Source organism: Artemia sp. Qi Xiang Cuo, chromosome 15 (genome assembly GCF_049724085.1).
Source record: "Artemia sp. Qi Xiang Cuo chromosome 15, ASM4972408v1, whole genome shotgun sequence".
In the NCBI taxonomy this organism is placed as follows: domain Eukaryota; kingdom Metazoa; phylum Arthropoda; class Branchiopoda; order Anostraca; family Artemiidae; genus Artemia; species Artemia sp. Qi Xiang Cuo.
In genome coordinates, this window is record NC_142808.1 from 4,364,439 (window position 1) to 4,386,930 (window position 22,492).

Below are 22,492 nucleotides of genomic sequence, written 5' to 3' on the forward strand. Positions count from 1 at the left end.
AGGAAAGGGTTAAAATCAAATGAAAAAGGTGCATTTTCAGACCAAGACTTTCATGGAGAGGGGAGTCTTTTGAGTAAGATCACGGGGACTCCCCTTATCTCTTCTGTGTTCAGGTAAAAGAGAAGAATAATTATTCAGTCAAAGTTGTGCTCTGCGAAGCCCAAACAGGGTGGCAGGCAAAAATTTTATAGAAATGAACTGCAAGCTAGACTATAAACTGGTAGATGTTGAGTGTTTCTTACAATGTTAATTTGACAGAACTAAATTGAAATAAAATATCTCTGTGAGTGATTGAGCCACTGGCACTTATTTCTGCAATAAATTTTTAATTTTTAAACGAAACAAGTTGTAACACAAAAAAAAATATTTTTTTTTAACCTAACAGCCAACTGGACAGCAAGTTCAAAGAATCGATTTCTCAGACCTAGTTCTAAGAGTTTTGATACAATGCATATTACAATATTTGTTTGACCGTGCTAATTTAATATTTTTGTGTTATATGTGGCTCACTGGGGCTAATCTCTAGAATAAATTTGTCCATCTGTATAAAACAAAGTTTAAGCACGTATTCATTCTTCAACTTTGACACTCAGGGTTTTTTCAGGCAAGGAGAATTTCAGTTGGCTTAACAGGAAATAGGAGGTCAAGGGACAGTACATATCGTTGGATAGTTATTGAAGGCAACCCAAAAATTGGCTATGAAGATTTTCCAGGAAAAGCAGGAAATTGGATATTTGATTCCTTAGAATTATTATAAGAAATTAATAAATATCACAAGTAATTTGAATACGTTATTGTTTTCCCTCTAGCCATTTTTTTCAACGTAGTTGGAACTTCTGGAAATTAGGTTTTTGAGGATCACAACCCCCCCCCCAGCCCTTAGGGCAGGGATTGTAAGTTATTCCCTGGGGACATATAAGGTTTTTATAGAAAGTGTTGTCGTAAAAACTCAAAAAGGGCTCATTCGGTTGGAAATTGAAATGGCAAGTGCCCTTTTTAATAGTCGAAAGTGATTGGAAGGCTCCTAACACCCCTTCCACGCCCAACATTTCCCAAAACACATCCAATCAAAATTTTAAGATAGCCATTTTTTTCAACACAGTTGAAAGTTCTAGAAATTATACCTTTGATCAGGACACTCCCCACAGAGTCCTCAGGGCATGGGTTATAAGTTTTGCCCTGGGGCATATAAGGTTTCTATTGAAATTGTTATCATAGAAACTAGAAAATAGAAACTAGTTTCTAGAAAAAACTAGAAACTAGAAAGCCTTACATGCCCTGGGGGCATGTAAATTTTTTATAGAAAGTGTTTCAAAGGGCTGGCACCCTTTTTAATAGACGAAAGTGATTTGAGGGCAACTAACTCCCCTCTCACGTCCACCTTTTCCCGAAACACATCCAATCAAAATTTTTAGATAGCCATTTTGTTCAACGTAGTTAAAATTTTCAGAAATTAGGTCTTGGAGGATTATAACCCCCTCAGAGTCCTCGGGGCCAGGGTTTTAAGTTATGTCCTAGGGGCATATAACGTTTTCATAGATAGTTATGTTGTAAAAACTTCAAAAATATCTCATTCGCTTTGAATTTAAAAGGTGGCTTTTAATAGTCAAAAGTGATTGGAGGATAACTAACACCCCTCTCACACCCCTATTTCCCTAAACACATCCAATCCAAATTTTGAGATAGCCATTTTGTTCGATGTAGTTAAAAAGTCGGGAAATTATGTTTCTGAGGATAACACTCCCTCCACAGCCCTCAGTGCAAGGGTTGTAAGTTATGCTCTGGGGGCATATATGGTTTTTGTAGAAAGCGCTGTCGTAGAAACTTCAAAAAGGAATCATTCAATTGGATATTCAAACGGCTAGTGCCCTTTTTAATAGTCGAAAGTGATTGGAGGACAAATAACCTCCCTCTCATGCCCACCATTTCCCCAAACACATCCAATCAAAATTTTTAGATAGCCATTTTGTTCAACGTAGTTGAAAGGTCCGGAAACTATGTCTTTGAAGATGAAAACCCCCTCACAGCCCTCATGGCAATGGTTGTAAGTTATGCCCTGGGGAATATAATGTTTTTATAGAAAACCGTTGTCATAGAAACTTCAAAAAGGGTTCATTCAATTGGAAATTGAAAGGGCTAGTGCCCTTTTTGATATTTGAAAGTAATGGGAAGGCAACTAACCCCCCTCTCATTCCCACCATTTCCCCAAACACATCCAATCAAAATTTTGAGATAGCAAATTTGTTCAACGTTGTTAAAGGTTTTGGACAATATGTCTTTGAGGACGACAACAAGCCCCCAGCCCTCAGGGTAAGGATTGTAAGTTATGCCCTGGGGGCATATAAGGTTTTATTGAAAGTGTTGTCGTAGAAACTTTAAATGAGCTGATTCGATTGGAAATTGAAAGGGCTTGTGCCTTTTTTAATAGTTGAAAGTGATTGGAGAGCAGCTAACGCCCTTCTCACGCCCATCAGTTCCCCAAACACATCCAATCAAAATTTTGAGATAGCCATTTCGTTTAACGTAGAGGTTTTGAGTAAGGCTCAAAACCCCCATGCCTTCCCAAGGCCAGAACATAATTTGCATTTTACTGAAAAATACAAATGAATGTGCATTGTCAGTTTAATATACATATGCTGATCTTTAGTAATCAAAATTTTAATATTATTTTATTTATTAAAGTTAAAGTTAAAGTTAAAACATTTATATTTTTTCAGTAAAGTTCAAATTATGTCCTGGCATTGGGAAGCATAGAGATTTTGAGCCCTATTCATGTTAATTTCTGCTCGTTTTGAATTTGGCTCGGTTATTTATTGTAATTTCTGCTCGTTTTGGGAGTCATTTATTTATCGATGCTGATTTGTGGTAGTATCACGCTTTGTAGATTATTTAGTTTATTCTTGTGCATTTTTGGTTTAGGGGAGTTCCTTACTTTTCTTTGAAAAACTTATTTTGTGAAAATGTTTTTTTATATAATAATAGGATCAAGGATACAGATCCTCCAAAGCCATTGATAATGTATAGCGTCAAATTAACTTGTCCACTGCAATTTTTTACAGGGGGAGGTAGCAAAAAGCCTGTCACCCAGCCTTACGGCTGTTGGAATCGAACCCTGGTCCTTGTGTTTCTAAGCACAGTATCAATCTACTGTGCTACCGTACGGATAATCAAATGTAATAATATATTTTAAGTTTTAAACTCTTTATTTGATAGTGTTCGACATGCACATACGCCGTGTATCACACGCAGAAAAAATTGTTCGCCTTTTCCTTGGTTAAAAATAGAAACAGCGAACCACAGGGAATCACGCAGCAGAGTCACTCAAATATGACATCATGCCCAATACAATATTATCTTGCATACAAAGATGAAGTTTTTTGTCAACATTTTATTTATTTTAATGTTACGTTTTGTTAATTACAAAAGGTCCTAGTTATGTCGATTCCCTTTAAAATGAGCCACCAAAATGCTCTCTATTATGTTTCAGTCCTCTGCAAGCATTGGAGGAAAAAAGAAAACACATTAGTGCTAACCATGCAAAAGAGTAATTTTCCTTTTTGTTCAAACCAGGTATCTGTAAGTTTACTGTTTAAGGTCTCTGGCCATTGTGATTCTAGTTGTTTTCTTTTTCTTTGGATTCGGGGCTGTTTCAGGCTTTTTTTTAAATTTCCATAAATTCGTTCTCGAAAAAACATTTCACTATTATGACTTATCCAGATAATAGTTACTATTCCGTAATAAGCTACAAATGACAATTTTCCTAACTAGCAGGGTTTTGTAACGTGTTTTTAAATTTTTGACTTTTACGGGTCGTGGTCCATTCTTTACTTGGTTGCAACTACCGCTGCAACCATGGCACGCCTTTAACAAGATTTCAAACGATGATTATATTTGTGCATCAATAATATTGCTATATTTCAGGAATGACGACCAGCTGATACGATTTGAAAGAATAGATATATGAACTTTTTTGTTGATTATATTGGGGAGCATTATTCTGTTGTCCAAATGGGTATGTGGTGGTTGTTTAAAGATTACAAAAAAAAAATACAACACACAAACCTTACCAATATTCTGTGTAACATTGACTGTTTAAACAATGTATTATGATTTTCCCAGTAAGAGAACGTTGAAAACTAATTTAAAGGTGGATTTTTAGACCAAGATTCTTAGGAAGAGGTGATGTCTTAAATAGGATTCTTTTACTATGGGCCGTGGTTCGTTCTTTAACAGATTAGAGCTGGTGCTGCCACCATGATTAGAGGTAACCCTCCTTATTCCCTCTTTACGAAGATACAAGAGAAGGATATTGCTTTTGTAAAATTGTTCTCTACAACACTCAATTAGGGTATAGAAATGAACTGCAAACTAGACTATAAATTGGCAGGGGCTGAGTGCGTCTTCCAGTGTTTATTTGAGTAAAGAAATGCAATACAAAATATCTCCATTATATAGATATGTTTGTCAATAATCAATCAAGTTAAGAAAAAGACTAAGAAAATCACTGTATCTGACCATAAAAAGTAGACGAACAGACTTGATGGAGCTGAAACACAATTCATAAGATAAAACATGAAGCAATAGATAAGAGAAAACTCAAGCCATGGGAAATGAAAATTTTTCGGCTTGTACTAGTGTAAGAAAAAACTCTCACTTCTGAGGTGTACCAAGGCAAAAACACACAAATCAGCTAAGAACGAAAAATTTTTGTATCAGCGGAAGAATCGTATTAGCCCGTTTTTGAATGAACTTGGATTTGACTATAATACAATCTCGATTTTGCAAGTTATTTTTTTTTTCCGTAGCTTTGACTGGGGAAAATGACTAAAGAAAATTACATGAAACTATAACTACACAAAACAACAATCTTGCACAAAACTGGAGACTGATGGCAAATATATATAACTACTTCTTATGAATCTACAAGTGACATAAATGTCTTCTAAAGTAATTGTATTGCATAGTAGTCGCTCTTATTTAGAGCTTTTTTGGAAGCAGACAAGTCAGTGTGGTAATCAAGTTCTATAAGATGTTGAACGAATGTGTGGATGTGAGTAAACCTCAAATTATCAGTAGACTATATGAAAAAAGTATATAGGAGAGGATGACAAAATGGACTAGATATTGTCATATTACAGTACAATTATCCATTTCAAAAATGGACTCTGTGTCTTGCCCCCACAATGTAGATTTGTAGCAGCTATCCTGCAACAAAGTATTCTTCAATAGCTTGCTAGTGTATATTGTATGTAGAATATAGTTTGTAAAATTCAATATCACAATGGAGCAAGTGGATAGCTTCACTTAACTCAGTAGTATTATTAGTAACAATGCCGGATGCAATGAAAATGTAAAAGTAGAATAGCGAAGACCCAGGTTGTTTTCTTTCAGTTGAAGAAAGTTTGAAAGAACTGGAAGATCATGAACCAAGATGCGAACAACTGTGATGACAGAGACCATAGCCGTTTGACCGGCCACATTTCAAACTATAAACTGTACAAAAAATATGGTTCTATCCTACTAACTAGGGCTATAAAGAGAAAGATATTCATATGGCTAGGACACCTAATGGGGATGAAAATGACCGATTGCCAAATATAGTTGTTCTCAACTAATCATCTATGACCAAACGAGAAGCAACTAATCCCCGAAGGGGGTGGGAGGCAGCCGCCAAAAAGGATTTCAAGGACACTTGAAATTCATAGGATGGTGTAAAGAGGGAGGCTTTGGATACATTGGGATACAGGATGAGCGTGCACAGCTGTATCGACATCAGTAGGCTTCGTGCTACAACAAGTTGTTAGTAGTAGCTGTAGTGTATCTGGTAGATTTTTGAGTTATTAGTGAATAATCCAAGAGACTACACACTTACTATTTGTTACAGGGCCCTCTCTTTCAAGGAGAGGCAAGGACAAAAGTAATATAAAACAAATGTCTACCTGGCATATCCTGAAACGACGAAAAAGAGGGTGTTAAGATTAAGTTGGCCTCAGAGCTGTTTGTGATGGTTATAGTGTACATTGGGAGATAGGGATGCAAGAATTACTAGATCATTAATTAATTGAAACAATCAATCCATGTTTAATAAAAAAAATATTGCCACGCAATGATATGATTAACATTGATGAATAATCTCGTCAATATTTGTGACCAATTTACAAACTATTTTTAATTGTCTGATTTTCTTTCGGAAAAAATTGGATTACATAAAATTGCTTTGTTAGACATATATATCATAAAGCTTTTTTCGTGAAAACAGAACACAGTTTAAACATAGGACACAATGGCTGAAAGGGTTAGAATACGGGCATATTCAATAAACGCGGCATTGTTTAGCTTTAAAAAGCTACGTGTGTCCAGCCCTTAACGGCCTTAACATCTGACGTAAAACGCAACTGAGGTAGTACAAAAAATTCAAATTTAGATGACGTGTCTCAGTCCATAATTTTCTTCTGAATCTCTGAAAGACATTTCCTCTGCTTTAACATGTACAACGAGCCAAAATTCTTCTTTTATGCAGTTGGAATTTTTACATGTTATTTCTTTTTTGGAATACTTCAAGAGAGGATGTAGGTGAATTTCTTACAGGCCTCTGAACTTTTTTGTATTTGACTAGTAGAATTAAATGGCCTGCTGGTGCCTATAAACTTGGGTATAACTTTAAATAAAGAGTATTTGAAGTGCATCCTACTGAAATTAAAGGCTAATTTCTAGAAAATATACTCCACATAAGGAATAATGTTAAGAAAACAATCCTCAGGCCTACTTCATAATAGGCCTATGGAGAATAATCATAGGCTAGTTAACTCATTTTGCACAGAGAAAACATTTATCTTCACTTCTTTCACTGTATTTCCAGTTTTCTACCACATTTCTAAAATTTGTGTGTCTAAAACATGCTCAAACAAACACCCAGCCATCATGTAATCTAGCCTAACCTAATTGGTAAAATTTTGGTAAAGTTCTACCAAATCATATTATTTAGTTAGGACTAAAGTGAATACACCATTTGATGCCCTTTTTTATGCTGATTACAAATATAATAATAATTTCTAACAGAAATGAATTAAACCCCCCCCCCCCCTATAAATGCCAATTCAGGGTTAGGTTAGATTGGGTTGGGTATATATAGGGCGGGGGGCTGATATTCATTTCCGCTAGAAATGATTATTATATTTGTAATCAGCATAAAAAAGGCATTGAATGGTGTATTCACTTTATTCCTAACTCAATAATATGATTTGGTAGAACTTTACCAAAATTTTATCAAATCATATTATTGACTTACAAATAAAGTGAATATACCACTTGATGCCTTTTTTATGCTCTTTCCAAATATAATAATCATTTTTTTTGGAAATGAATTTTACCCCCACCCCTGTGTATTTACCCCATACCAATTCAGAGTATATATTTGCACATTAGGTGGGGGGGGGGGGTAAAGTTTAAACTTACCTCCCATTTACATCAGAAATAAAATTTGCCCCCCCCCCCTAATGTGCAAATATATACCCTGAATTGGTATATATAGAGGTGGGGTTCAATTCATTTCTGACAAAAATGATTATTCTATTTGGAAAGAGCATATAAAAAGGCATCAAGTGGTATATTCACTTTATTTGTAAATCAATAATATGATTTGATCAAAATTTATGACCTAATTTCTCACTATTTTTCTATTTTCATGTGTCATGAGAAATAATTTGATAGCACAGATAGTGTTTAATTTCTATTTGAAAATGGAGAAAACGCTAGTTGAATCCATGCTTATATTTTAGAGATTTGTTAGGTGCCTAATTTTTTTTTTTTTTTTTTTTTAAAAAAATGAAAAAAAAGTGAAGATAAAGGTCCTCCCCATGGAAAATGTGTTAACTATGATTATTCTGCATATTATGAAGTAAGAATTGTTTTCTTAACATTTTGCCTTATGATCATACACTTATGTCTAAAGACATAGGTGTAATCTAATTTGTCACCAAAAAGATAAACAGAGGCCTAGGATACCAACCAGTGTGCATTTGATGTTTGTCTTACTGAAATTAAAGACAATTTTTTGGTTTCCTCAATTAATTTGTTACCTAAAGAATGAACATTAGTTTATGATAACACTCAGTGTGCGTTTTAACACTCTTTCAAACAGCCTAAGTCAATTGTTACCCTTACAAATATAAACCAGCTTCTCTCCCCTAATATGGTCAAATTTAAAGCTTTAATGCTACTATGCCCAAGTGTTTTGCCACTCCATTTTTGCAAGATTCTTGGGGAATCCCAAAAAATTCAGGGATAGTGGAAGAACTGAACAGAATGCAGCTGATGAGCCAAAAGTATTAAAAGAGATAGGTGATACCAAACCCTCAGCTGCCATTCTTAGGAAACATCTGACTGTTTATAAGTGATCACAGAACTCCTATGTTGCTTTGAAATTGGTTTTCTGCAAATAGACAGCATGGCAGTGGATTATGCTGGGCTCTTTTTATAATAAATCACATCAGTCCAGTTTTTGTTAAGAAAAAAATTACTCAATGATAATTCATGTTTTCCCTTGGTTTGTGCATCCCTAGGCCAGGCCTAGTGGACAAACTGATAAATCCAAGCATATCCCCTAATGGGGTCTGATATAGCCTAGCTATTGGCTAGGAATACAAAACTTGTCTGATGTTGGTTTAGATTATTGTTTTTGGGCTAATTTATCATTAATCATTGGTTTAACCTACCAAATGAAGACAAATAAAAAATTCAAAAATGTTCATCAATAGGCTAAGGCAAGGCATTAGTCTATAGTTATGCATACACAAAAGTAAACATAAACTTCTGATAACAATGGAAATCCTGAAATTCCTACTTTTATCATTCTTTAAATTGCTTTGCTTTGCTTAACCTCTCCTTCATTCATATTGTGCAAATATGTAGCCCAAATAGTGACTCTCAGAATGAAGACATTAGTCATTATTTAAACTGAGGTTAGTAATAACCAAAAAAAAAAAAAAAATTAAACAAAGAACCTCAATAAAAAAATAGGTGTAAATATATGGAATTAAAGGAGGCATTAAAAAAAAAAAAACAAGCAAATAAATGAAAAGTATAGGCATCACCTGTTCCAGGTAATAATAAACAGGAAACTAGTAGGAAGTTTTATAAATGTGTTTTGTAATTATAAGGAGGTATAGCAGCAGATGGGGGACAAGGTGGGAACAACCTGAGGATGACAGGGTTTTAGTTAGGCAGTGGCTTTTTGGAAAAATATGCTCTATGCAAGGGTCTGTTTTTACATTTTTAAAAGGGCACACCTCTCCTGCACTCAAGTGTTGTTATGCTCATTTTTTATGTAGTAAATTATTTGAGAAAACTTAGAAATTACAAAATTCAAAATATATTCCATTACAAAATAGGTCTCCCCACAGGAGAGGTTTTGAATAATCCTGCTTCTACATATAAGCAAGGCTGATTTGAAAAGTTTCTTAACAATAATACAAGACTTTTTTCTATTTTTCTTTGATTTTTCTAAAAAGTCTCCTTGTGACTTTGTACTCTTCTCCCAGAAATACTCTCATCTTTTTAATCCACCAAAATAGTTCTTAGTGTTCTGTGCAATATAAATGTTCACAAGGATGGTTGCCTCCTCATTTAACTACAATCTCAATGTTCTAAGTGCAATTTTAGCTAAGGGAACTGAAAAATTTTGCTTAGTGCTAGATCTGGTGAGTAATGTGAATAGTCAGGCAGTTCAAACTCTAATTAATGGATTTTTACAAGGGTAACTATATAGGTATGAGATAGTGGATTGTCCTGGTAGGATTATTTCTTCAAATGTGACTGTTTTTTCAAAATTTCTGTCCTCAGCTTGTCAAGTAATTATGTGTTGTAGGCTCCTGTAATAGTTTTCCCTTTTTGTTGATAATTAATTAAGATAACCTCATGACTATCTCAAAATTAGTCACCATCACTTTCCCAGCTAAAAAAACGACAATAGTTTTTGCTTCTTTGGAGCTGGGTTTCCTTTCTAGCTCACTGTTTTGGCTATACTTTTGATTCAGGCATGTAATAATGGTCCAAGTTTCATTTAGAGTAATTAGACGGGGCCAAAGCTTGGATTTATTGTGCCTAAACTATGACAACAATGTCTTGAAAATGTTCACTTAAAAATGTTTTTAGTTCAATGCCAGCAAAGAGGAAACACAACACTCAGTTTTCTCATGCCTAAACCTTGGTGTACATGTAACTGAACCACCATGTAACAGAACCCCATTAAAGTGAACCCTTGTGCAACTGAATCCCCGTGCAACTCAACCCCATTTAAATGAACCCCTATGCTACTGAACCACCTTTGCAATTGAACCCCCTTGCAACTGCACTACCATACTCAGTTTTTCAGTATTCTAAAAATATGAGGCAATATTATTGGGTAAAACACAAGTTAGAATATTTACTTGTTCAACCTTGTTGGAATTGTTTGTTTATTAAAGTCATATACAATATAAATGCCTGTCAAGATGATTCATAAGAAATTGCTGTTTTGTTATCACAGAAACAAAGAAAATTGGACATCACAAACCATTAAACTTAGATTTATTTCTCCCTTTTTTATGTCTTTTTTAATAAGGGTTCCCTTCACCCTGTCAGTGTCTACTGGTCTAGGCGTTTATCCCACCCCTGGTAAATACCCTCCCCTGGAAAAAAACCCCCACCCCATGGCTGGCGGGGTTTAATCACTTCTGACTTATAAAAAGGATTCAATTCTCATTTGATCAATTTCTGATCAAATGAGTATCCTCTGAAGTTTCTACAACCATGACGAAGGGGCTGTCCCCCTCCTATATGGAATAAATTCTGTTCATTTTGGAATTTAATACTACTTTTTACTTTCATGATAATAGCATAGACTAGAAATATTCCCAGAGATTAAGAGGGATTAAATATCAATTTCACATTTTGATGGTTTTTAAACTTTCTCCCTCCCAGAAAAAGTCCTTGATATGGCTCTAGACAGACAGAACACCATTTTAGAAGTTTAAAGCCCTTATATGTAAATATTTGTAACTGTAAAACAACAGAGAATCTACCTAAGACAGTAATTTTGTATAGACCATAAAAATATTTTGGCTTGCTAGGGAGGGGGGAAATGCTTCAAACAGTGAATTTTAATACCAAAACATCCCAAGTCTCATTGAGTCTTCAGATTAATACAAAATTAGTTATGAGAAACAGACAAGGGGAGGATGGAGGTAGAATGGATGTATAATCCTCAGGGCCTTATTTATGACTTTTGTTTGAGGGGTTATTTTTCCCTGGGGGGGGGGGAACACATCAAAATTTAATATTGAAATTTAATCCCTCTTGATTTCTGGGAACATTTCTGGTCTATGCTGTTATTATGACTAAGACTACTGGTATTAATGTGGAACTCTCAGGGACTATTGAGGGAGATGGTGGGCTAAATCAAAACACATCATTTGCATGCAAGCTATCAATATGATATATCAGCAACATCTTGGAAACAGCTTAAAGCATCAAGTTGAAATTATCAGGGTGTTTGGAGGGGATATTAAACTAGACGAAAAAGGCACAATGTGAATGATATTACTAATACTACTACTGCTGTCACCTATCATGGAAAAAGCAAGGAAACAAAGTAGCAGTGCTACTCTGCAGTTTTCAAATTTTGTCTGAAAATACCATTTTTACATATAGAAATAATTTTTCCTCAAAAAGCTGTCAAAACACATGTTGTGCTGCTAAAGTGTTGGCAGCCTTTGGAATTTGGTCAAATTCTGCTACTGGCAGCTTTGGAACTTACTACTCCTATTGCTCCTACTATGCTTACAACTATTGCTAATCCTAAGGATACTGGTAAAATTTTCAGAAAATGGTAAGGGTGGTTTTGAACTAAAATGAAACACACTATGTATATATGGGTTATTGAAGGGATGTATTGGCAATATCCTAGAAATGGTATAGGATAGTAAGCTGAAACTCAGGGCTGCCAATATTACTGCCACTTTTGCTGCTGCTTCTACCAATAGTTCTGCTACTATTACTACTACTATTGAATTAAATGAAAATAGCTTAAGTGCATCCACATATTCAAGATATCCAGGGGGGACATCTTATAAGTAGAATAGGGTGTAGAGTAGAAACTTTCATGAAAAGTTTATGTTACTTTAAATCTTAATCAAAAGGCACTATTTTTATGCTGGTCGTCAACAATAGGTCTCAGCCATATACCAAGAACAACTGGGGCCATTAAGTCGAAACTTTTAAGTCTTTTACTATTACTGCCTCTGCTCTTACAATTGAACTAAATCAAAAGAGTGTAAATGCATCCAGGCTGTAAAAATAACATAAATACAATGGTATAGGAATGGTATCGATTTTAATTTTTTAGGGAAACTTGAAAAACTAACTCAAAGGACACTATGTTTGTCCAGATTTTCAAATGGGTGCATATTATTAGAATTGTTGAAAATTTTTTCCAACTTATATAGAGCAAGCCAAAATATGGATTCTTATAGAAAGATTTAAGATGTTCTTTTCTTTACCAATGAAAGGAGTTGTGTAACTAAAAAATAAACACTTTACTGAAAACAAAATATATTTTAAATGTTTTCTGTTTTTTAACGTTAATGAAGAAGAGAAGAAACAGTGAGAATCACAACAAGCTCCAAAAGAAACCACATGATTTGTAATATGCGTGATTCCTTGATGCATTAACAGGAAGGAGGAATTGAATTCACACCAGACTTTCTTAACTTATTATTATTGCTTTATGACACCTCATATATATATATATATATATATATATATATATATATATATATATATATATATATATATATATATATATATATATATATATATATATATATATATATATATATATATATATATATATATATATATATATATATATATATATATATATATATATATATATATATATATATATATATATATATATGTACGCAACTTACATATTAATATGCAGGTTGTTTCGGGTATTTAGAAGGCTTGGGGGATGTCATCCCTGCTCATACTAGTTTTCACTTGAATTGAGTTTGACTTGGTTATTTATTATAATTTCTGGTCATGTGGGTTCCATTTATTTATTGATGGTGATTTGTGGTGATTGTTGAAAAATTGATTTTCTGTGAAGTTTTGTTTAAAATTAATTACTGCTGTGGCTAATTAGAATAATCAGCTACTACAACTGAATCAGCTACATATACTAAATTTTTCTGTCACAAGACAGATTTTCTTTCAAATATTTTCTTTTTAATTTTTGCCTACTATGGGTTGTGATTTGTTCTTTATTAGGTTGCAGCTATAAATAGATAAAATTAAAAGTGTATCATTGAAAATTCAAAAGTCTGGCCTAATGATCTCTCTGCATATGCCAACTAAATATTCTGGATGAGTTATTTTTGCCTCAATGCTTGGTTTCTTGGCTATTGACTTGTAACAATCTATGTTGAGCCCCCTGTGTATAAAACATAGTTTTATACACAGGTTTTAAACATAGTTTTATACAATAATTTTAAACATAAGTTTATACAATGGTATAAAACATAAAACATAGATGCCTGGAAACACTCCACATGATTTTCTAGACTTACTTTGCTCTGAAATCGTCTGCATATAATCAAAAATTTAATGGATAAAAGATCCTGAAAAATAAAGGAAATATCTTTAGTTTGCTTATCAATAGATGCAATGCACTTATTTTCCTTGGAATTTTTCTTTGGAATCTGGAAATTTTCTAAGAATTAGGATTCTTTTGCCATCTACCTTCATTCTGTTGTGTGGAGCAATGATGTTCAGGTCCTTTTTCATGAATCCAGACACTTAACAGCAAGAATCAAGAGTGGCATGGTATGAATTTTGTAGAAGGTTCCCAGAATTGTTTTTTTCTGAAGATAAGTTGCTGTGTTTTTAAGAATTAGGATTCTTTTTCCATATACCTTCATTCTGCTGTGTGTAGCATTGATGCTCAGGTCCTTTTTATGAATATAGACCCTTAGCAGCAAGAATCTAGACTGGTAGAAAATTTTGTGGAATATTCCTAGGATTTTTTCTGAAAATAAGTTGCAAGTATGCATTTGTTTTAAAATCATATTTACTGTTTAGTTTTCCTTTGGTCCTTTTGTAAATAAAAATATCTTTAACAGTAGCCTGTAGAACAGATTAAACTTTTGTTAAAAGACAAAAAAATTGTTTTGTTAGGCAAAATTTCCCACCCAAGTATTTGTTTTTCAATATCTAAACCTGGGAGTTTGTAACTTTCAATATGATAGCCAAAACAGACAGAAATTAAATTTAATAAACAGTTTTTCTTCAAGTGAAAGTGAAGCACAATCTTAAAACTTAAAACGAATATAAGTTCTCCATTTTATCAGGGACTATTTGTCACTCTAAGCACTCCTCTATATGCACTAAGGTTGAACTTATTGAAAGCATAGTTAGCATAGATGAATTCATGCAGTATCTAGCAAATGTAGACTGTCTCAGATACTAAAACAAAGACTTCCGGCTGTTACAACGTGAATGGCGGATGGGAGATAGGGATATCTTGGTTGGGAAAACTTGGAAAAATTTTCGGCTTAGGTCATCTAAGGTGTTACATCAGCAGGGTTGTCAATTAATGCAAACCAGAGATCTAATGCACTGAAGTTTTAGATCCAATAGATGACATATTTAATCATTGTCTGGAGGGTTAGAGATGGGTCACCATCATACTTAAAGGATTAATATGACAAAATGGCCCTACACGAATTCTTGTGTCTATTTAACAGCATCATCTGGTCCAGCAAAATCTTAGGGTTAGGTCTTTTTATTAAATCAAAATCATTACGTATAGCAAACCTACAACCCACAGGCTTAGAATTTGTTTGTAATAGTAAGCTAAATTCTAGGCCTAGTGATTTTTACTATTCTGAAATTATAGATATGCAGTGTTTTTTTTTTATTGTACAGTTTTTAATGGTATGGTTTGCTTTTCAGAACTCGAGGAAAATATGGAGAAGGTGAAAATGAGGAGAAATTTACATACACTCTGGCCTTGGTGTTTTTCCAATGCATCATTAATTATTTGTATGCAAAATTCAGTAAGTGCATCCCATTAGTTACACTTTTCAAGTTCAAGTTCAATATGGGTTTTAATTAAAAAAAAATATATATAAAAATACACTTAACTCAGTTCCTTGTGCATTGATGCACGTTTGGGCCCGTAATAATTTCACACTCTAAATACGCGGCTTCGTGTCTTCTCCAATTTCCACTCCGAACCACCATGAAATACCAATAATTTAGCACAAGTTCTGTTCCACTCACATCCCTTGAAGTATCAAGCTAAAATATAATAAATAATAATTAAATTGAAAAAATTCTAAACATAATAATAATAAAATAAATCTAGTAAATAAATTTTTAATCTTTATATATTTTTTTACATTCTTTTTAAAGAAGCCGAGAGACCCATATGACTTCAGCTCTTGCGGAAGTGCATTCCACTCTCTAGCACACGCAATTCTAGGAGAAAATTCCGACCTAGCTGTTGGTGTCAGGGGTATATAAATGTCTTGATGAAGATCGTGTATTTAAACTATGGATTTGTGATGCTAGTGTGAATAAGCCTTTAAATGGTGATGGGAGTGTTCCTGAAAAATATTTAAAACAAAAAACAGTGCAAGATAGTCTGTAAAGTGATGCCATTGATAGTCTGTTTGGTGCTGGGCCTAAAATTTGAAGTCCTTTGTTGTGAAGTGAGTTTAGTCTCTGTAAATGTGTCTTGAAATTAGATTGTCAAACTGTAGAACAATATTGAATGTGAGGCTTGATAACTGCACTGTAAATCAGGATCAGTATTTTTTTAGGGAAATGGTGACCGAGTTTCCTCAAGATTCCAAGGTTCCTTGAAAGCTTCGTCTCGACACTTGCTATGTGGTGTCTGAACGAGAGGTTTTTGTCGATTAAAACCCCTAGGTAACGAACGTGTCCTTTTTCTGGTCTGTTGATAAGTCCACGAGAGGTTTCAATACCAATCACATCAGGAGCCAACGAATCTATACGTGAAAAAAATAAAACACTCGATTTGTCAATGTTGATGAGTAGACGATTTGCGTCCATTCACAGGTACGTTTCTTCAAGAATGTCTTGTAGATTCGTTTTGAGAGACTTGATATTCTATTCTGAGCTTGCCATAAGTGAATCATCCGCAAATGCCGTTAGTTCGTCCTCGGCTACTACTATAGACCCCGGCGTCGTTTGTGGGTGGCATAGTTTGCAGCAATAAGGGCTACGACTTGCAGGAGTCAGTACTTGCTGAAGATCATTTACGTGAACAAGAAACAATACCGGTCCCAATTTAGAGCCCTGAGGCCCCCCACAGTTAACTACGACATCATTTTTATGGTCATTTCCTGTGTACATTCGACGATTTTCCAGGTAAGACTTAAACCAATCTAGGACTTTGCCACGAACTCCAATATGATCCAGCTTTCCTAGTAATATTTCGTGGTGCTTGCTATCAAACGCTTTCTTAATATCTAGAAGCACTGCTGCCGGTAAAGCACCCGAATCTAGGATTCTGTTTACGAATAAACTTAGTGAAGTAAGGGCGTCTTCGGTTGAATGGCCAGCCCTAAACCCAAATTGGCGGCTGTTAAAAAAGCCTTTGGCCTCTAAATATTGGTAAAGCTGGTTTTTCATTGGCGTTTCAAAGACCTTCGAGAAAACTGATAAGATTGAGATTGGTCTCAAATTTTCTGTGTCTTTATGACTTCCACCTTTGTGAAGAGGTATTATCTTTGCCTTTTTTAACATTTCAGGAAAGACCCCTTTATCTAATAAAAGATTTACATGGTAAGTTAGCGGCTCAGCAATGGTCGTCACTACTGCTTTCAGTGCCTTTGTGTGGACCAGGTCAAAACCTGAAGCAGAAGAGCCCTTCAAATTTTTTACGAGTAATTTGAGCTCACCTGGTGTTACAGGACTCACTGCCATTGATTTCATACACTTCGGGCCAAGGTATTCTTTGTATGATTTAGATGGTATCCCGACGGAATTTGCTGTGGTATCGCCGATATTTGCGAAAAATGTACTCAGCGATGCGGCAACCTGTGTAGGTTCTATAATTTCTTCATCATTCACGACCAATTTCGCTGGTAATGTGGAAAACTTAGTGGTTGGCCGTAGTACCGAGTTGATAATTTGTCAAACTTTTCGACTGTCCTTCCCGCTTTCCGTCAGCTTTAGCTGCAGGTAGCCAGGCTTTGCCCTTCGTAACACAGTCCGAAGGAATTTCCTGTATTGTTCATACTCCTCTAGCCGTGCTAAGCTCGGAAAGCATCTATACTCTCCCCAAAGGTGATTTTTCTTATTCACACAGGCCAGAAGACCATCCGTCATCTAGGGTCTAATTGGCTGGTCTTTTTTTTGTTTATTAGTTCTCGGGTTTCTCACGCAACATCTACTGTATACATCCAAGAACGTCGAATGAAATGATCCAAATGCTTCGTTTACATCTTGAATCTTCATTACGTTATCCCAGTTTAATTGCTCTAGTTCCTGTTTTAAATTCTTCAAGTTTTCCTCTGTTAAACATATAATCGGTAACATAGGGTTGATTCGTGATCTTATCTTAGCTGGTTCTGAAAGGGCGAGTGTTGCATGAATGGGGAAGTGGTCTGATGTGTTGCTGACGAGGACTGTCACCGACTCTGGGAGCAAGGAGCTGAATATGTTGTCGATAAGTGAATGCGTACTCTCAGTAACTCGTGTTGGAATCGTAACAGCAGGATATAGGCCTGAGCCTGCCATATTATTTAGCAAATATGTTGTTTCGGCCGTTAGCGGAATACTGAGGTTAATATTAAAATCTTCCATGAGAATAAGCTCATTTTTTCGACACTCTGCTAGCTCCAGAACTTGAGCCATATGTTCCATAAACTGAAACGTTGACCCTGACGGAGAACGATAAATTTCACCCACAATAACTTTTTTATTTAGGGGCAGCCATACTTCTAGGAACAGCGACTCGAAAATTCCTTCAATATTTCGTGTAAGGTATTGCCTAGTTTGAACTGTGTGTGTGTCGCGGATATAAATTGCTATACAACCCTTTTTCATCTGTTTTCTGTGGAAAAAATGGCTAGTGTAACCTGGAATATCCAAAAGGCTTTCGGTTTGTTGTGTAATAAATGTTTCACATAGACCAACGCAATCTGGTCTAAGCTCCTGACATGTCGACTCTAGATCAGAAAAGGAGGAATACAGTCCTTGGCAATTCAAATGAAATACCGAAAGCCGAGAATCGGAAATCTCCCAGTAATTAAATTAGAAATTACATATTTACTTCTAGGAAAATTTTTATCATCACATCAAACAAATGGAAATCATTTTCTTGACTAATTTCTTGATCAAAAATAAGCTTGAAATTTAAATAAGACTCTTCTAAATTCTTTAATCAGTCTATATCAAAATCTCTAATACCTCTCGGGGATGAAGCTGAAGAAAGAGTCATCACTTACCAACTGCAATCGGCGGTCCGTCGTGAAAATTCCAGAAGAGCGAGGAATCGAAAACAATGAACATACCCGATTGAACTTCTTTATGGAGCACTGAAAGGAAACAACAACAAACTAGATGCCTTGAATTTTGGGAAGATGAAAAAAGAGAAAAGAAAATTGAACAAAGATGAAACAAAAAAAGAAGAAAACAAAATTTTCGCTTTACATCCTTCTCTGCCATATAATCTAAAACAGAATTACTGTGCGTCTTCAACAATACTTCAAAAAACTTCTCACGATATCACGTACATAAAAATTAAATATCGGAGAAAAAAGAAATGACAAAACTACTGGTCGGAAACAACCTCCTCTGGGTCATTTTTGGCAAACAGTTTTAGCGGATCGAAACAGTCATCATCGTATTTGACCCACTGCTGTAAGCTTTTTGACTTTTTTGTCTCCAGCCAGAGTTTTACGTTACGCTGGACCACACGACTCTCACTGACCTTCTGCTCCCTTTGCATTTTTAGCTTGTAACCGAGAGCCAATAATTCCTTTCTTTGCTTTCCTAATTCAGCAGGTAAGTCAGTTGACACGCTGTAGCCCGTCCTCTTTAGTTTACCACATTCTTTAAGAATCAATGAACGATTATAACTGTTGATCTGCACGAAAATAGGCTCAACTGTTTTTTTCCTACCGCTCCACAGACTAGGGCCAACACCATCATCAGACGCGGTGAATTTTTTGACCCTATACGCAACACTGATACCTATTTGATCAGGGTCTGCAATCCCGAGTTTTTTTCCGAGGAAATTTTTTACTGTATCAAGAAGATTTTCAGATCCATTTGGCGTATCGATCCCGTGAAGCAAAATATTGTTTCTCCGTGTATGTAAATCCACTCGAAGTGCAGACGATTTCACCTTAATCTGTTCCGATTTTAACAGCTTATTTTCTGTCTTCAACACCTTATTTTCTTGTTGTAGCATCGAAATCGTAGCAGTTAAATCATCCATTCGCCGGTCAACATGCTCTTTTGTTAGTGATGTAGCCATCTCTTATTTTTTCAACAATTAATTTTTGTTATTAATTTTTGAATGTTTATTTTTTTGTAGAGCTGTCAAAAAAAATTCTTGGAAGGCTCTAGAGAAAGATCATTTCAGGTAGAGAGTGGATCTTACTTTGACTTTTTTCTCAAAAACAAATTTTTTGTATAAATTTAATATCATACATTATTAGATGTATTTTTAGCCATCCTACACCAGTGAGGAAACTTTCCCTTCTTTCTCATGCTTTTGTTAGTGAATCTAAGATAATCGACCCAGAATAAGTGTGTTTGAGCTTTCTAAGAATTCCTTGATTCCTTGATTTTAATTTTAATTTGATTCCTTGTTTCTTCATTTTAATTTGACTAATGTGGTGCCTAAAGGAAAGATTCTCATCAAGAAGAATACCCAGGAATTGATAATAACGATAACTAGGTGCAATGAGAGAACCCCTTGACAGGTGAACTTCTAGAAGTTGGGGGTCAAGCCTGAGAAGCTTGCAAGCTATTCAGGAAGTTCAATTTAGCAACATATAATGCCAGGCAATTAGCATCAAACCACAAAATTACTCTCGCAAATAAAACAGTCAACTTAATGCTGATTTCAGGCTTCATTCTGACAGCAGTGCTAAGAGTACTGTACATTCATAACTGCCAAAATTGATTTTTTTTTTCTGATAATTCCTTGATAAACAAATTGAGTTTTTTTTAGTATTTCGGAACAGAAAAAAAAATCAACAAAAACAAACAAAAATCAACCAAATCAACAAAAACAGCAATCACATCAACAACAACAACAATCAAATCAACAACAAAAACAAACAAAAAACTACCAAATCAACAAAGACAAGTCAACAACAATCAAATCAACAGCAAAGATAGGCAAATCAATAAAAACAGACAACAAATCAACAACAACAACAATCAAATCAACAACAAAAACAAACAAAAACAACCAAATCAAGGTGTACATATTTGTCAATTCATTGTTTCTTTCGGTCCCCATAGTCTCCAAAGAAAGGGTTGTAAGTTACTCATTTTGCCTCCTTTTCACATATAGCATAGTATTTGTTATTGGGAAATATTCGGACAGTTTTTCAGGGTGGGATCTTTGTAGGGGGGATTTCCCATGGGAAAGAAAGTTTCTGGGGGCACATTCCAGGGGAAATTTTACATGATGGGAAGGAGGATTTTCTAGCGTTATTTGAAACACCGTCATAAATTAAATAAAAAAATCAACAGCAAGTCAGGAGCAATAATAAAACAATAATAAAACCATGAAATCTTTTATTAATTGATCTTCAGAAAGCGTTCGAACTAATTGACCACAATATCCTTGTAAATAAATTACTGACGGAGCTTCAAGTGAGTCCCTTTCTAATTAAAATTATTGCCTCCTTTTTGCTAAATCGCTCTCAAGTGATTAAATATATAATTTTTTATTCCGATCCTCTTCCTATGTTTTGTGGGGTGCCCCAGGGAACTCTGATGGGTCCCATCTTATTCCTTACAATGGTTAGTAGCTTCATGACTGACCACACAGAGCGATGGAAGTATGTGGCAGACCTGTCTGCACTTGAGGTTTGCCGAAGAAATATTAATAGCTCAATTATGACATTACTTGACGATGTCAAACAGAAGTCTTCTTTGTCGAAGGTGAAAGTAAACTCTAATAAATCGTCAGTTATGACAGTTAATTTTTTAAATCATCCCCCACTTTCACAAAACCCATTCCTCCCAAAATCTCTATCACATGCATTAAACTACTTGGGGTGACAATTACTACTGACTTGAAGTGGGATGCCCATGTTCAAAACATCCCCAGGCAAGCTTCCCCTTTGGTTTCCCTTCTAAAGCATTTAATAAAATTTTTGCCCCCTAAGGATCTTCCCCAACTTTATTGTTCTTTTATCCGGCCAATACTCGAGTTTGCTTGTCCAATGTGGCATTTTAGTCTTTCTTCAGAGCATACCTATATCATTGTAAATGTCCGAAAACGAGTACTTAGGATCATAAATGGTCAAGGGAAGGTTCCATATCATTATGTACTAGGTACGTTCAAGCTCACCACGGTGGCCGACAGAAGCAACATCTTGTGCCTTCGTTTCGGTACCAAGACCCTGTCTGCTCCCATCACGTTCCATCATCCCGAACCCTACCATCCCTCCCGCAATAGACCATCCCGTATAAAATCCCAAAAAGTCCCCAAACTGACACCCATCCCCGCTAAACATGAAAGGTATTGCAAGAATTTTGTTCCGAGTTGTGTTGAGCTGTATAATAAGCAGGAAATCTAGTCATTAATTTTAAAGTTATCTATTTATTTTTTACTTTAATTAAGTGTTGACTCTTTTTTGTGTGTACTTTGTGCAATGAATTATATATATATATATATATATATATATATATATATATATATATATATATATATATATATATATATATATATATATATATATATATATATATATATATATATATATATATATATATATATATATATATATATATATATATATATATATATATATATATATATATACTTGTGCTTTTTTGACGTAAAATTCAAATTCGGCAACCATGCTGTGAGAGAAATTTTTAAAATAGAACTCTATTCTATTCGTCTATTTCACTTAAATTGTGGGCTATAGTTTGCATTGTAAATCAGCAAAGATTTTTTTTTTTTTCCAGTTTAGTTTCCACGTGCCTTTTTATGCATGCTAATTTTTTCATCAACTTGATCATCTCAGCTGACCCTCCTCTTTACTGTGACTAGTAAAAAAAATGTGTCACAACTAGTAAAAAAAAGTGCCATGACTAATAAAAAAAAGTGCCTCTTTGCTGTGATTAGTAGCAAAAAAGTGCCATCATTCAACACTATCAGTATGTTGAGCAAATAAAGAACATCATCAAAGCTAATTCCTCTTTTCCAAATTCCTTGATGTGA

At 34.8% G+C, this 22,492-nt stretch overlaps 1 protein-coding gene across 1 annotated transcript in view; it reads left to right on the top strand.

Annotated features, from left to right (window-relative positions):
• Positions 1-6,432: 6,432 nt before the first annotated feature.
• meigo (Solute carrier family 35 member B1 homolog meigo) overlaps positions 6,433-22,492 on the top strand; it is a 36,225-nt gene continuing 20,165 nt past the window's right edge. The window contains exons 1-2 of the mRNA XM_089101887.1: positions 6,433-6,569; positions 14,995-15,098. Of these exons, the coding sequence (XP_088958013.1) occupies positions 6,487-6,569; positions 14,995-15,098 (187 nt within the window). The 5' untranslated portion in view covers positions 6,433-6,486. The remainder of the gene's footprint in view (positions 6,570-14,994; positions 15,099-22,492) is intronic.